This window comes from Anser brachyrhynchus (genome assembly GCF_964034855.1).
Source record: "Anser brachyrhynchus genome assembly, contig: SCAFFOLD_56, whole genome shotgun sequence".
In the NCBI taxonomy this organism is placed as follows: Eukaryota; Metazoa; Chordata; class Aves; order Anseriformes; family Anatidae; genus Anser; species Anser brachyrhynchus.
Window position 1 is genome coordinate 676,364 of NW_027663703.1, and position 17,016 is coordinate 693,379.

At 47.9% G+C, this 17,016-nt stretch overlaps 2 protein-coding genes and 1 pseudogene across 3 annotated transcripts in view; all 3 read right to left on the reverse strand.

The window, feature by feature from the left end:
- The window catches only part of LOC308186979 (olfactory receptor 14A16-like), a 46,486-nt gene extending 29,512 nt beyond the window's left edge, over positions 1 to 16,974 (reverse strand). Inside the window, exon 1 of the mRNA XM_080609138.1 lies at positions 15,854 to 16,974. Coding sequence (XP_080465264.1) covers positions 15,872 to 16,807 — 936 coding nt within the window. The 5' untranslated portion in view covers positions 16,808 to 16,974 and the 3' untranslated portion in view covers positions 15,854 to 15,871. The remainder of the gene's footprint in view (positions 1 to 15,853) is intronic.
- Positions 1 to 17,016, reverse strand: part of LOC308186982 (olfactory receptor 14C36-like) — a 267,280-nt gene that overhangs the window by 230,109 nt on the left and 20,155 nt on the right. The gene's annotated exons all lie outside the window — the stretch shown is intronic.
- Positions 1 to 17,016, reverse strand: part of LOC308186989 (olfactory receptor 14J1-like) — a 211,239-nt pseudogene that overhangs the window by 191,708 nt on the left and 2,515 nt on the right. The window lies entirely within an intron of this gene.

Consider the following 17,016-nt stretch of genomic DNA (forward strand, 5'->3'; position numbering starts at 1 on the left):
TGCATGGCCCTGCAGCCAGAGACTTACCTTGTCAAGGGCTGTGCAGATTTCTCCTCTAGTCAGGTCGCAGCATCCTCCCACTCTCAACTGCCTCCAACCCTTCTCTCCTTCTCTCCTCTCCCCGTGCCACCTGTGGTTAGAGACCCCAGCCCTGCTGTGCTTTGCAGAGGAGCTGCTCCTGGGCAGAGCTGTCTCTCTGCACCAGGACCCTCTTGCCAGAAGCTCTCTCTGTCCCACGAGCCCGGCCCAGCTCAGCAGCGGAGGCCCAACCCAAGGCATTGTAATCACCCCTCTGGTGGCTTTGGTGATGAGCCCAAAAAATCTCAGGCACTGAGAGACAATTGAAGAAATCTCTCAAGAAGTCCAAGTGTGATGCAAGTTTCCTGCAGTGTCCCCCTGAGGGCCAGCACTGACAGCTTCCCTTGGAGCTCGTTAGAGCAGAACATTGGAGGCAGTGAGGACAAGTAGACAAAGGCAATGTGAAGGTGTCACTGATGTGTAGGAAAACTGGATGTGTTTCACCAAGCACAAGGGCCAGGCCTTGACCCTTGGTCCCTGGGAAAGGAGATCCTTTCCCTTCACACCTCTCTCAGGGCTCTTCCTGGGGTAGCCAGAGGTGGAGATTTCTTTCTCTTCATGTCTAGTCTCAACATCCTGAAATCAACTTTCTGGCATTATTTCTTTCTCATGCTCTTTTCCTTTTCTTTTTCCATGCTACAGCATATCCAAAACCACCAGGCAGTCTCAGGATACTTTTGCTCTGCTTGGAGCCTCCATGCCACTGAGCAAAAGAAACCCAGGTCCATCATCCTCTCAACAAAAGGCAGGTGCTTTAGGCCCTGAACCCCAACTTGGCAGAACCTCTCTGGGCACTGTGCTGCATCTCTCCTAAATAAGGAGCTACACAATGGGACACCCATGTGCAAGTGGTGTCACACCAGATCTCAGCTGTCTGATAACTCAGATTTTCTTGGTGGTCATGCTCCTCATAAGGCAGCTCTGTAGGAAGCTGGCCTGATTCCTGGTGAGCAGCACCACTGCTCATATGGCATCCCTCGTGGTGCCCAGGCCCTCCTCCTCCTGGGCACTGCTCACTCAGCAGGGTCCCAGTCTGCCCTGATGTGTGGGGTTCCTCTTCCTCTGGTGCAGGACCACGCTCTTCTCCTTGTAAATGTCAAGAGGTTCTGTAGGTAAAATCCTGCATTTTCTCAGAGTTCTCCTGGACAGATGCTCCAGTCTTTCAGCTGTTAATATCTGCAGGCAGATGTCTCACCCTGATCGTGCTGTCTCTCACAAGATAGCATCAATGAGGAGTTACTGGATATTGTGGACAGTAGAGGAGTAACTAGTTGAATGGAATTGCAGCACAGACTCACAGAAGGCTAGTGGATGGAAGGCTGCCAGATTCCACCTTTTCTGTGCTTCTCATTTATGCTGTCATTTTGTCAGAAGCTGTGTCCTAAATGTTGTTAGGCTGTGCAAGGACAAAATTAGAAAGGCCAGACCCTAGTGGAGCTCAATCTATTTATTACTGTCAGAGACAATAAAAAATGTTTTTATAAAAACATTTAAAAAAAGAAAAGAAGGAAATGGAAAGGAAGGGGAAAGGGGGAAAGGGGAGGGGAAAGGGGAGGGGAAAGGGGAGGGGAAAGGGGAGGGAAGGGAAGGGGAGGGAAGGGGAGGGGAGGGAAGGGAAGGGAAGGGAAGGGAAGGGAAGGGAAGGGAAGGGAAGGGAAGGGAAGGGAAGGGAAGGGAAGGGAAGGGAAGGGAAGGGAAGGGAAGGGAAGGGAAGGGAAGGGAAGGGAAGGGAAGGGAAGGGAAGGGAAGGGAAGGGAAGGGAAGGGAAGGGAAGGGAAGGGAAGGGAAGGGAAGGGAAGGGAAGGGAAGGGAAGGGAAGGGAAGGGAAGGGAAGGGAAGGGAAGGGAAGGGAAGGGAAGGGAAGGGAAGGGAAGGGAAGGGAAGGGAAGGGAAGGGAAGGGAAGGGAAGGGAAGGGAAGGGAAGGGAAGGGAAGGGAAGGGAAGGGAAGGGAAGGGAAGGGAAGGGAAGGGAAGGGAAGGGAAGGGAAGGGAAGGGAAGGGAAGGGAAGGGAAGGGAAGGGAAGGGGACGGGAGGGAGGGGAGGGGAGGGGAGGGGAGGGGAGGGGAGGGGAGGGGAGGGGAGGGGAGGGGAGGGGAGGGGAGGGGAGAAAAAGAAAAGAAAAGAAAAAAGAAAAGAAAAGAAAAGAAAAGAAAAGAAAAGAAAAGAAAAGAAAAGAAAAGAAAAGAAAAGAAAAGAAAAGAAAAGAAAAGAAAAGAAAAGAAAAGAAAAGAAAAGAAAAGAAAAGAAAAGAAAAGAAAAGAAAAGAAAAGAAAAGAAAAGAAAAGAAAAGAAAAGAAAAGAAAAGAAAAGAAAAGAAAAGAAAAGAAAAGAAAAGAAAAGAAAAGAAAAGAAAAGAAAAGAAAAGAAAAGAAAAGAAAAGAAAAGAAAAGAAAAGAAAAGAAAAGAAAAGAAAAGAAAAGAAAAGAAAAGAAAAGAAAAGAAAAGAAAAGAAAAGAAAAGAAAAGAAAAGAAAAGAAAAGAAAAGAAAAGAAAAGAAAAGAAAAGAAAAGAAAAGAAAAGAAAAGAAAAGAAAAGAAAAGAAAAGAAAAGAAAAGAAAAGAAAAGAAAAGAAAAGAAAAGAAAAGAAAAGAAAAGAAAAGAAAAGAAAAGAAAAGAAAAGAAAAGAAAAGAAAAGAAAAGAAAAGAAAAGAAAAGAAAAGAAAAGAAAAGAAAAGAAAAGAAAAGAAAAGAAAAGAAAAGAAAAGAAAAGAAAAGAAAAGAAAAGAAAAGAAAAGAAAAGAAAAGAAAAGAAAAGAAAAGAAAAGAAAAGAAAAGAAAAGAAAAGAAAAGAAAAGAAAAGAAAAGAAAAGAAAAGAAAAGAAAAGAAAAGAAAAGTAAAGAAAAGAAAAGAAAAGAAAAGAAAAGAAAAGAAAAGAAAAAAGAAAAAGAATTAAGAAGAATCTTCATCCTTTATTGGATGTGGGAAAACAGAATTAGAAGAGCTGAGGAAAAAGCTGAGGTGCTTAGTGCATTCTTTACCTCAGTGTTTAACAGCAAGACCAGTTGTTCCCCTGGTACTCAGCCCCTTTGCTGGTAGATAAGGACCTTGAGCACAATGAAGCTCTCATAATCCATGAGGAAATGGTTAGAAAACTGTTACTGCACTTAGATGTCCACAAGTCTAGGGGACTAGATGGGATCCACCTTTTGGTACTGAGGGAGATGGCTGAAGTGCTCTCCAAGCTGCTCTCCATATTTATCAGCATTCCTGGCTATCAGGGGAGGTCCCAGTCAACTGATGACTAGCAAATATGATGGCCATCTACAAGAAGGGCCGGAAGGAGGATCCGGGGAACTACAGGCCTGTCAGTCTGACCGCTGAGCCGGGGAAGCTCATAGAGCAGGTTGAGTACCATCTCACAGTGCTTACAGGACCACCAGATGATCAGGCCCAGTCAGCATGGGTTTATCAAAGCCAGGTCCTGCCTGACAAATCTGATCTCCTTCTAACACAAGGTGATGCTCTCAGTGGGCGAGGGAAAGGCTGTGGATGTGGTCTACCTAGACCTTAGTAAGGCTTTTGAAACCATTTCCCGCAGCATTCTGCCAGAGAAACTGGCTGCTCAAGGCCTGGATGGATGTATGCATCATTGGGTTAAAAACTGGGTGGGTGGCCAGGTCCAAAGAGCCGAGGTGAATGGAGCTAAATGCAGCTGGAGGCCAGTCACTAGTGGTGTCTCCCAGGACCCAGAACTGGGGCCAGTTCTCTTCAATATCTTCAACAATGATCTGGACGAGGGGATCAAGTACACCCTCAGTAAGTTTGCAGATGACACCAATTTCAGGGTGAATGTTGATCTGTTTAAGGGCAGGAGGGCTCTGCAGAGGAGTCTGGATAGGCTGGACCCATGGGCTGAGGCCAACTGAATGAAGTTCAACAAGGGCAAGTGTTGGGGCACAACAACCCCATGTAATGCCACAGGCTGGGGGAAGAGCATGTGGAAAGCTGCCCGGCAGAAAGGGCCCTGGGGGTATTGGTGGATAGTCGGCTGAATATGAGCCAGCAGTGTGCTCAGGTAGCCAAGAAGCCCAACAGTATCCTGGCTTGTCTCACGAATACTGTGGTCAGCAGAAATAGGGAAGTGATTGTCCCTCTGTACTTGGCCCTGGTGAGGCCACACCTCCAGTACTGTGTTTAGCTCACAGGCTCCCAGCACAAGAAGGACACAGGTCCACTAGTTCAGAGGAGGTCCACGAGGATGATCAATGGGCTGGAGCACCTCTCCTATGAAGACAGGCTTAGAGAGATGGGGTTGTTCAGCTTGTACAAGATAAGATTCTGGGGAGACCTTACAGTGGCCTTCCAGTACCTAAAGGGGGCTACAGGAAACCTGGGGAGGGACTCTTCATCAAAGAGTGTAGTGATAAGGACTAGGGATAATGATTTTAAAATGAAAGAGGGCAGACTCAAATTAGACATTAGAAAGAAGTTCTTTACTCAGAGGGTGGTGAGGAACAGGCTGCCCAGAGAAGTTGTGGATGCCCCATCTCTGGAAGTGTTCAAGGCCAGGTTGGATGGGGCTTTGAGCAACCTGGTCTAGTGGAAGGTGTCTCTGCGCATGTCAGGGGACTTGGAATTATGTGATCTTTAAAGTCCTTTCATACCCAAACTATTATGTGATTCTGTAAATATGAAGCACAGCACCATACCAGCTACTAGGAAGAAAAAATAACCATCTCAGCCAAAACTAGGACAATATCCACCGCTTATTCTGTACCGTCTCTGTCATGCTCAGGTCTGACATTTTCCAATTAATCACAACCACCTTTCCTGTCTTTTGATATGCACACAGAAGTATCATGCCCTTAGTCTATTGATGTCTGTAGCAGTAACAATAATAATAATAAATTATTATTCCTTTTGTGTCCTTTTTTTTTTCTTTTTTTTTTTTTTCTTCCAGTTCTCTCCTCCATCCCATTGGATGAATAGCTTTGTAGTGCTGAGCTGCCTGCTGGGTCAAACCACAACAAGTCTTTTTGGTGCCCAGGATGGAGCACAAAGGCTGAGATGACAGATCTCACCAGAGTGTTTTAAAAGTAAATTGTTATAAGGTTTAGATCAGTTGCTGATCACAATGTTGATTTTTTTGATCTCAGGTCTGTTGTGCTTGTTTTCAGAATTGTGTTGTATAGCACATTACTAACTGTCTGTCTTCCATGTCATGCTTTTTATGAATTCTGGGGGCTGGTTTAAGGTTACTGTTTTGCTGTATTGGATAACACTGACTTACGATAGGATAAAATTATTGCCGCCTCCATGACTTGGGAACCATCTCTTCATTTCTTAGAAACTATTAAGAATTACACTCTTTTACACTCTTTGCCTTTTCTCCTCAAGGAGTAAATCTATGTGGGAAGGAGGGGGGGTGAGGTGGGGGGGTGGAAGTGGTATGGACAATGGGGGGTGCTATTCCCCACTTCTTCACTCTCCCTTTCTCCTTCACAGAATCGCAGAATGTTAGGGATTGGAAGGGACCTTGAAAGATCGTCTAATTCAATCCCTCTGCCGGAGCAGGAACACCTAGATCACGTCACACAGGAACATGTCCAGGCGGGTTTTGAGTGTCTTCAGAGAAGGAGACGCCACAATCCCCCTGGGCAGCCTGTTTCAGTGTTCTGTCACCCTCACTGTGAAAAAGTTCTGTCTCATACTTAAGCAGAACCTCCATCTTGCACCCACTTCCTCTTGTCCTATCATTAGATGTCAATGAGAAGATCCTGGCTCTGTCCTCCTGACACTCACCCTTTACATATTTATAAACATTAATAAGGTCACCTCTCAGTCTCGTCTTCCCCAAGCTAAAGAGACCTAGATCCCTCAGCCTTTCCTTGTAAGGGAAATGCTCCACTCCCTTAATCATCCTCGTGGCTCTGCACTGGACTCTCTCAAGCAGTTCCCTGTCCTTCTTAAACTGAGGGGCCCAGAAATGGACACAATATTCCATATGCGGTCTCACCAGGGCAGAGTAGAGGGGGAGGAGAACCTCTCTCGACCTACTAACCACACCCCTTCTAATACACTCCAGGATGCCATTGGCCTTCTTGGCCACAAGGGCACAGTGCTAGCTCATGGTCATGCCGCTGTCCACCAGGACCCCCAGGTGCCTTTCCCCTTCACTGCTCTCAAGCAGGGCAGTCCCCAACTTACACTGGTGTCTGGGGTTGCTCTTGCCCAGATGCAGGACTCTATATTTGCCCTTGCTATATTTCATCAAATTTCTCCCCACTCAATTCTACAACCTGTCTAGGTCTTGCTGGATGGTAGCACAGTCTTCTGGCTTGTCAGCCACTCCTCCCAATTTAGTGTCAATAGACTTGCTGACAGCGCACTCCATTCCCTCATCCAAGTCATTAATGAATATATTGAACAACAGTGGTCCCAGTACTGACCCTTGGGGGACTCCACTAGATACAGGCCTCCAACTCAAGTCCATCTCATTGACCTCAACCCTCTGGCTTCTTCCCTTGAGCCAGTTCACAGTCCACCTCACTACCCAATCATCCAGACCATGCTTCCTCAGTTTAGCTGTGAGGATGCTCTGGGAGACGGTGTCAGAAGCTTTACTGAAATCAAGATAGACCATGTCCACTGCTTTTCCATCATCTATCCACCTGGTTATGTCCTCATAAAAGGCTGTCAGGTTGGTCAAGCACAACTTCCTCTTGGTGAAGCCATGTTGACTGCCCCTAAAGACCCTTTTATCCTTGATATGACTAGAGTTAACACCAAGAATAAGTTGTTCCATCACCTTACCAGGGATGGAGGTGAGGCTGACCAGTCTATAGTTACCCAGGTCCTCCTTCTTTCCCTTTTTGAAGACTGGAGTGACATTTGCTTTCCTCCAGTCCTCAGGCACCTCTCCTGATGCCCACGACTTTCCAAAGAAAATGGAGAGTGGCCTAGCAATGACTTCCACCAGCTCCCTCAGCACCCATGGGTACATGCCATCAGGACCCATGCATGCCATCATGGACTTACGGATGTCCAGCTTGCTTAATTGGTCCTTAAGCCAGTCCTCATCAACCAAGGCAAACTTCTCCTTTATTCTGACTTCCTCTGGTGCCTCAGGGGTCCAGGGGTCCTCAGGACAGCCTCCAGCATTATAGACAGAGACAAAGAAGGCATTCAGTAACTCCACCTTCTCTTTATCTTCTGTCACCAGGGCACATACCTCATTCATTGGTGGGCCTACATTGCCTCTAGTGTTAGTTTTACCTGGAATGTATTTGAAGAAGCCCTTTCTGTTGTCCTTGACCCGTCTTGCAAGGTTTAATCCTAAGGAGGCCTTAGCTTTCCTAGTTGCCTCCCTACATCCTCTGACAATAGCCTTATATTCCTCCCAAGTGGCCAGCCCCTCCTTCCATGATCTGTAGACTCTCCTCTTCCACTTGAGTTTGCCCAGCAGTTCCCTGTTTAAGCACGCAGGTCTCCTGGCTCTCCTTCTGTACTTTCTACCTGTTGGGATGCTCTGATCTTGAGTTCGGAAGAAGCAATTCTTGAATGCTAACCAATTATTTTGGGCTCCTTTTCCTTCAAGTACCTTGTCCCATGGGATTTCTCCTAGCAAACGCTTGAAAAGGCCAAAGTCGGCCCTACTGAAGTCCAGGGTTGCAATTCTGCTCAGTATTCTCTTCCTGCCACATGAGATCCTGAACTCCACCGTTTCATGGTCACTGCAAGCAAGGCTGCCCTCAAGCTTCACTGCTTCAACCAGCCCCTCCTTGTTAGTAAGACAAGATCCAGCAGCGCTCCTCTCCTAGTTGGCACATCCACCATTTGCATTAGGAATTTATCATCAATACTCTGAAGGAACCTCCTGGACTGCGGATGGCTGGCTGAGTAGGCCTTCCAGCAAATGTCAGGGTATTTGAAATACCCCATGATAACCAGGGCCTATGATCACGAGGCTGCTATCAGGTGCCTGTAGAAGACCTTGTCAACTTCCTCATCCTGATCTGGTGGCCTGTAATAGACACCCACAACGGTATACCCCATGCCAGCCTGCCCCTTAATTCTCACCCACAGACTCTCAACTAGCTCCTCATCCGCCCCTGGACACTACTCAATACAATGTAGTTTCTCTCTCACGGAAAGATCGTCTCTGCCACCTCACCTTTATGGCCTGTCTTTCCTGAGCAGGACATACCAATCCACAACCACATTCCAATCATGTGAGCTGTCCCACCATCTCTCTGTAACTGACATCAGATCATAATCTCCAGACTGAACACAGATTTCTAACTCCTGCTTATTCCCCATGCTACATACATTGGTGTACAGGCACTTCAAGGAGCAAGCTGAACACACCAATTTCACCCTCGGGGGTGGAAGGCCTCCCGGTCCTCATCACTGCTAGAGTGCTGCCCCACCAGTGCAAGCCCAGCTACAACCCCACCCCCCCTTCATATCGAGTCATTCCATCATTCCCAACTGCCCATCATTCCATCATTCCCAACTGCCTGCCGCAATGGGGCTTGCGACACAGTTCCCTGCCAGCTGCAAGTTCTCCCTGTCACTGGCGTTGTTCCCATAACAGCCGTCTTGTACTCATCCTCCAATCCCTCTGCCCTAGAGGGCTCACACCAATGATTCTGAGGTCTTTATCTCAACCCTGGAGCTACTAACCTTTCTACATCCTCTTTCCTTCTCATTCAAATTCAAACATCTCTGTCCAATACTACTACATTCTGAACAACACCTTTTTAACACTTCCTATTTTATCTTTCTCCAGTCTGTCCTTTTCTAATGCCAGCACCAAAGGTTTAGTCGGGGCCAAACTGATTCCACACTTCTTTTGCCATCCTGGATGCTGTCTTAATGTAAAGAACATATCAACATACAGTACTTCATCCCATTTTTCTTCCCTCCTTAAAAACAACACTAATTCTAACAGAGTATTATAACTCAAAGCACCCTTCATAGGCCATTTTTCTCATCATCCAATTTATACAGTGGCCACCATTGATTACAGTATTTACTCATATTTTCCCTTGTCACGACCCCACCCAGGGGTCCGGCAGTCTATTTCCGATGTTTCAAGATACACCCTAAAGGTGAATTTTTCAGGATGGTTCCCTTAGACGATCCCCCACCCACATTACATATGAGTAGTAAGTCAAAGACATATAACAGCAATAAATGCATAGTAAGGCAACTATAGCAAAAGCAAATCTGTAGTTCCAATACTCAAGTTCCAATAACCAGACAAAATTCAGAGGTCAAACCAAAACAGTGAACCAAATGGCACCTCTAACTCCTGCCCAGGTGTAAAACCCAACCCTGCACAGCTTTTGCTGCATCTTACAGGCAAGTTTACTGGACCGATGGGCTGAGGCCAACTGTACAAAGTTCAACAAGGCCAAGTGCTGGGTCCTGCACTTGGGGCACAACAACCCCAAGCAGCGCTACAGGATGGGAGATGAGTGGTTAGAAAGCTGCCTGGCAGAGAAGGACCTGGGAGTTTTGGTTGATAGTATGAGCCAACAGTGTGCTCAGGTGTCCAAGAAGGCCAACAGCATCCTGGCTTGTATAAGAAGCAGTGTGGCCAGCAGGGCTAGGGAAGTGATTGTCCCCCTGTGCTCGGCTCTGGTGAGGCCGCACCTTGAGTACTGTGTTCAGTTTTGGGCCCCTCACTACAAGAAGGACATGGAGGTGCTTGAGAGTCCAGAGAAGGGCAACGAAGCTGGTGAGGGGTCTGGAGAACAAGTCTTACGAGGAGTGGCTGAGGGAGCTGGGATTGTTCAGTCTGGAAAAGAGGAGGCTCAGGGGCGACCTTATCACTCTCTACAGATACCTTAAAGGAGGCTGTAGCGAGGTGGGGGTTGGTCTATTCTCCCGTGTGCCTAGTGACAAGATGAGGGGGAACGGGCTAAAGTTGCACCAGGGGAGGTTTAGGTTGGATATTAGGAAGAACTTCTTTACTGAAAGGGTTGTTAAGCATTGGAATAGGCTGCCCAGGGAAGTGGTTGAGTCACCATTCCTGGAGGTCTTTAAAAGACATTTACATGTAAAGCTTAGTGATATGGTTTAGTGGAGGACTTGTTAATGTTAGGTCAGAGGTTGGACTAGGTGATTTTGGAGGTCTCTTCCAACCTAGATGATTTTGTGACTGTGAGGTCACTTCTGTCTCTGCAGTTGATAGGGCAGCAGCAGGAATGTGTCACAGAAAAGGACTGTGAGGTCACTTCTGCCTTAAGTAGCTGACAGGTCACCCTCGACTTCGACCTGGGATCTGTACTTTTTGACCGACACCTACCAGTGGCCCTGGTAGGTCAGCAGAAAGCACCTGGTTGGCATGCTGACTGTGGGATCCCCTCTGCCAACATACCCAGGAGGACCCAGACAGAAAGAAGGCCCGCATATGGGTTATCATGTCCCTTCTGCTTGAGTACATGACCGGTCAGAAGGAAGCACAAGGCTTGGGTGTGTCTAGCCAAGAACCTGCAAGGCCAGCAGCAGGCCCATGACTTGGAAGATGCTGGTGAGGTGACTTCTGTTTGTTTGGGTGACAGGCCTCAAGAAGGCTGATGGGTTGAAATGGCCTACTTTAGGGGCGGTTTCCACCCTTATGGAGCTTTGTTTTGTTGTAGGAAAGAGCAGGAGAGAAAAAAAATGCCACAAAGTGCACCTTGAAAGGTTTGCACTGGCCACGAGGATGAAGAAATGTCCCTCAAAGAGTAGATCTGTGTTGCAAGAGGTCACCCAAAGAGTATCTGTGATCAGACCATGGCTTTTTATTTCAAGGAACAGTTGGTGAGGGTTCATGAGATGTCAGTGAAATTATGGAAATGCCTGAATGAGAGCAAGGTAACAATGAGAGCAAGGAAAAGAAATGGGAGTCTGCAGACTTCAAGGAAATAGGGCAAAGTGTGGGACAGCATAGGAGAGCCTGAACAGGAGAAGGCAGAGGCTGCTGGCAAGAATGGTAGGCCCCAACAGCCCTGATGTATTTCTCACCTTGGCTAGAGCTTATGAGGAGACGAGATGTAGTTATTGCAATGGGGCCTCTTTGCATCCTTGTAATCCTGTGCAGAGGCAGGGAGGTGTCATACCACTGTTTTTCTCATAGCATCACACTGCCCACCACATCCCACAGATCCTCAGGAAAAGGCCTGAGCCAGACATGGGGTACAAGATCTCCCCTGCAGTAACTGGTGGTAGGCCTTGGCCCTTCTGCTTCATCAAAACAAACCAAAACTTTTCTCAGCACAGTGCCTTTGCCTGTCTGTAATCATGGCTTCCAATTACCTGCTCTAACAAGTCCCCGGGGAATCTGTCTTATTAACAGACCTCAGTGGGGCCTATTAATACTCCAAGTCACTTCAGCTTTTCCTTCTGACCTTACTTGCTTAAGCAATTGCATCATTCTCCTCTCAGGACCTCAGCTTCATAGCTTCAGCACCAAAATACACCATGGAACTCACTAAAATGAAGAAACTCCTTACATCTCCTCTATAGTTTTGTTCAAGTCTTCAAGACTTGTACAGCTAATTGGAGAGCTTTGAAGTTATAATTAAGGAGGAAGATTTCAAAAAGATCTTAATAAAAATCTTTTCTCATCTTAAAGGATGCATTTAGTTGAATTCTGTTTTGAAGTATTATTCTCTAATTGATATTGATCCAGGGGACCTGCATAAGGAGGAAAAGCAGACTCTTGACGTCTGACGCTGCATGGACAACCTTGCTCCTCACCACCCCAGCCCTGAAATTTCTCTCATTGACCACTTGGCACTTGCTTCTACTTTCCTTACATCAGACTTCGCTCAAGTCTGCAGCTGGATGTTACAGCTCCTTTGCACCAGCTCCCCCCTGCTTTCCTTAGAGACCTGGCTGCACACAAGTGCAGAAAAGTTTTTCCTGTTTCCAAACAAACAACAGGAAAACATGCAGGAATTTAAAATAAAAAAATAAAAAAATAAAAAAAAAAAGCAAGTTCCTCAATCTTGTATGCCTCCTGTGAGGTTTACCTTCCCAAAAAGATAACTGTTCAAGAAGTATTTTATACTGATACATAGGAAATTAAAAATAATAATGTAAGTATTGATCCATACCATATGAATTCATTGAGAAATTATGAGGTTCTTGCTAAGGAAAAAATTAGGCAGACTACTGACAGACGGGCAAGATGGGCTGCTTCTAACTCAAAGCTCAAAGCAGCAACTGGGTTGGGTGAGAGACATCTGAATGATCAAAGAATAAGGGGAGGGCAAACCAGGAGAACCATGGGAAGTGCATAGGTCCAGACAGGCAGCTGGAAAAGGGAGATTCAGCATTTTCTGTTTAATCAAAACTAGTGGATGTACCTGGAAGATGAAGAAGCACATCACGATAGACAAAGCGATGACACTGCAAGTACAGGTGAACACCAGTATTTCCTCTCCTGCACTGAATTTACATCCTGAAAATTCACATTTCTTCATGGTAGAAACTACACTGTCTGACATTTTATGGAAGGGATTGAATCTTTTGAAGTGATGAGTAGTTGCTCTATTAGTTAAGTACTCATGAAATTACTGGGTATTGAGGGAGAGCTTTGCTGTCTGACAATAAGCAATCAGGGACAACCACCAGAGACCCCGTTGTATTTGAGGTACTTCCCTGGATTTGCAGTTGTCAGAAAGGACCTGCAGGATTGTGGTGGTTTTACTCAGGTCGCCGACAGAGGTCCACCACAACCGCTCTCTCACTTCCCCTCCTCAAAGAGGAACAGGGAGAAAATATGATGAAAAGGGCTCAAGGGTTGAGATAAGGACAGGGAGATTGCGCAGTAATTATCGTGATGGGCAAAACAGACTCAGCATAGGGAGACAGTAAGATTTATTACCTATTACTAACAAGCTAGAGAAGCGGGAAACAAAGGAAAAACAAAAAACAAGAGCACCTTCCCCCCCATCCACCCTCTTCCACCTCCTCCCCCCGAGCAGCGCGGGGAAGGGGGGAATAGGGGTTATGGTCAGTCTATAGCGCTTCTTCTCCACCGCTCCTTCTCCGTCACTCTTGTTCCCTGTGCTGTGGGGTCCCTCCCACGGGATGCAGTCCTTGGTGAACTGATCCAGCGTGGGCTTCCCGCAGGCAGCAGCTCTTCAAGAACTGCTCCAGATATGGGTCCGTACCACGGGGCCCATCCCTCAGGAGCAAACTGCTCCAACCTGGGTCCCCCACAGGCAGCAGCTCCTGCCAGGTCACCTGCTCCTGCATGGGCTCCTCTCCACAGACAACAGGTCTGGCCCGGAATCTGCTCCAGCAGGGGTCTTCCACAGGCCGCAGCCTACGTCGGTGCAGGTCCACCTGCTCCACCATGGTCTTCTCCCTAGGGTGCAGTGTGGAACCCTGCTCCACCGTGGTACTCCATGGGCTGCAGGGGGACAGCCTGCTTCACCATGGTCCTTACCACAGGCCGCAGGGGACTTCTACTCCGGTGCCTGGAGCACCTCTCCCCTTCCTTCTTCACTGACCTTGGCTCCTGCAAAGCTGTTCCTCACTCCTCTTACTCTCCCAGCTGCTGTGTGGTGCAGCGTTTATTTTTTTTTCCCTGTCTTTATGCTCTCACAGAGGCACAAAACATCACTTATTGGCTCGGCTCTGGTCAGCAGTGGGGCCCTTACATAACATGGGGCAGCTTCTAGATTCTTCTCAAAGAAGCCACCCCTATGGCCCGCTGCTACCAAAACCTTGCCATGTAAAGCCACTACAAGGAGACCAGAGCCCCTTGGGGGATTCAGGTGGAGATAGATGGAGTTCCCAGGGAAACTCCACTGCCAGCAGTGCTCTTTATCCCTGCAACTACAGTCCAGCCCAGCACACAAACCCCTTCAAAGACACACCTCTTCTTCAGTGAATTCCTGAGACTGATCCAAAGTTGAAAAGGCCATTGGGAACCCAAGATACTCTCCTTTGTTCCTACTAGACAGCTGAACATCCATTTATCATCCTGGGCATTTATCATCTGTGGCAAATGCAGGCTGCAAGACTCAAGAACAGGACAGGTCAAATGGCTGAGACAGAACCCATCAGCTTGTCCCCACTTTGGGAAATCGTCCCCTTCCAACTATGGGTATGAATGTGAAAAATGTGAAGTGACCCATCAGGTCAATGCACAGAGTAAGGGAGAGTCATACATATTGTGCTGTAGTGGTAGAAGGCAAAAGGCATTGCATTGTGCCTCAGACTAATCAAGGAGACCTAATCCAGTTCATCCACAAGATACAGTGAGTGGGCAGCAGCTGTGCAGAGGTGAGGTGAGGCCAGGAAGCACATGCCAAGAGTGCTCCTGCCAGCAGAGACAAGACCAGGGCCGAGGGCAAGGGGAGAGGCACGCCCAGGGCAGGGGTCTGCAAGGGCCATGCTGAGCTCCCTGCCCCTGCAGCAGCTGCACTGGCCCTCAAGAGATGTGCTGGCCAGCACGCACTGGGAGGTCCTGGCGTGCATCAGAGAGCAGCAAGGAGGGCGCTGGAGAGGGCTGGGGTGAGGCAGGTGGCAGAGCCTCATGCAAGGGCTGGCTGGAGTGTGTCTACATGCACAAAGGGCAGGCAAGTTCTGCACTAAGTGCAGGTTGTGGGATTTCAAAAAAGGTTGTCCTGAATCACAATAGACTCTTGTGTTTCCTTTGCGTGCTCTTTCCTCACAATCCCTCTGGGCACTGAAGAGCCCTTCTTAGCCCATGGGCTCCTCACATTCACTTTGTTCTTTAGATTACATTTTCAACGGTCATTCACTAGATGAGGAACCACTCACTGAAAAGCCTGACTCTCACACTGTCCCCAGAGTTCCCCTGACACCTCCTGTCAGCTCCTGATTCCTCTCTAGGATGCCATTTGCCATCAACCCCAGGACCAGTGGAACACTCCCAGGCAGAAAAACCAAAGTAAGTTACTGTTTGCTGGGCCATGTGTGCAAAAAAGAAGACAGCTCCCAGCCCAGCCCCTTGTCCTCTGCTGATCACCCTGGGACACTAATCCATGGTGAAGTACAGAAAAGTAAAAGACCTGTTCATGCAACAGCCCCTTGGTTGTATTCCTGACACCAGTTTTGGAAGAGGTGTGCAGAGACATGGCAGAGATGCCACTGTAGAGACAACAGGACTGTCACCAAGGTACACGAGATCTGAGAGCTAACACAAATACGAGTGCACAAGGGGAGAGCGTGGATATGAGCAGAGAGCAGCACAGAAAAGACCAGGTCCTGCTGCTGGCCATGGCCATGGCTCCAGGGAAACAGCAGCCCTGACCTGAAGGGAGCAGAGAGGCAGAGCCCTGCGGGCAGTGAGGGGCAGCCCCGAGGGCCACTGGGGCTGCTCCTCCATGTGGCAGCTGGGCTCTTGGCCCTGAGCCCCTCCTGTGTGCTGGGGCTGCTCCCCCAGCTGCAGAGGAGATGGGAAGAGATGGCAGCTGAGACCAGTGAATTTCTGATGGCTTTTTTATTGTCTTTTTCAATACAGGAAGCCTAGTTCTGTAGGTAGATTAGGTGACTTTGTGAAAGTAAATAAAATGATTAACATACAGGACACCACAAATAGAATGAAATCAAAATCACAGGTTTTAGGAAAGGAAGAAGAAGAAGAAGAAGAAGAAGAAGAAGAAGAAGAAGAAGAAGAAGAAGAAGAAGAAGAAGAAGAAGAAGAAAGAAGAAGAAGAAGAAGAAGAAGAAGAAGAAGAAGAAGAAGAAGAAGAAGAAGAAGAAGAAGAAGAAGAAGAAGAAGAAGAAGAAGAAGAAGAAGAAGAAGAAGAATTAAAATCTATTTTATTAAGAGTCTTTTCAGATAAACTGTGTATCACGTTAGTGTTAAAGGCACATTATGGATGCTGAAGAAGCAGGTGTCCAAAGAGTTTCCACAAGGCATCCTTAAGCTCCTTGTTTCTCATGCTGTAGATGAGGGGGTTCACTGTTGGAGGCAACACCGAGTATAAAAATGACACCATCAAGTCCAGGGAAAGGGAGGAGATGGAGGGGGGCTTCAGGTAGGCAACCATGGCAGTGCTGACAGTCAGAGAGATGACAGCCAGGTGAGGGAGGCACATGGAAAAAGCTTTGTGCTGGCCCTGCTCAGAGGGCATCCTCAGCACAGCCCTGAAGATCTGCACATAAGAAAATGCAATGAAAACAAAACACGCAAATGCTAAACAGAGACTAACTATAAGAAGAAAAACCACCCTTAGGTAGGCATGTGAGCAAGAGAGCTTGAGGATGTGGGGGATTTCACAGAAGAACTGGTCCACAGCATTGCCTTGGCAGAGGGGCACTGAAAATGTATTGGCCGTGTGCAGGACAGCATTGAGAAAGCCACTGCCCCAGGCAGCTGCTGCCATCTTGACACAAGCTCTGCTGCTCAGGAGGCTCCCGTAGTGCAGGGGTTTGCAGATGGCAACGTAGCGGTCGTAGGCCATGACGGTGAGAAGGCAATACTCTGCTCCAACCAAGAAGACTAAAAAGAGGACTTGGGCAGCACACCCTTGATAGGAAATGGCCCTTGTGTCCCAGAGGGAATTGGCCATGGCTTTGGGCAGAGTGGTGGAGATGGAGCCCAGGTCGAGGAGAGCGAGGTTGAGGAGGAAGAAGTACATGGGGGTGTGGAGACGGTGGTCACAGGCTACGGCGGTGAGGATGATGCCATTGCCCAGGAGGGCAGCCAGGTAGATGCCCAGGAAGAGCCCGAAGTGCAAGAGCTGCAGCTCCCGCGTGTCTGCAAATGCCAGGAGGAGGAACTCGCTCACAGAGCTGCTGTTGGGCATTTTCTGACTTTGGACACAGTTGTCTGTTGAAGAGGAGAAGGCAGAACAAAGTAAGAACAAACTTCTCCGAGGAAAACCTATTGCAAGACTTAGAGCACCTACCAGCCTGAGAATCTCTCTTTGCAGGAGGACCTTTCTGCAGCTCTCTTGCTTAAGCTGTGGCTGCTGCTGGCTGAGAGTGGCACTGGGAGCAGTGGCTGCTGTGGGCT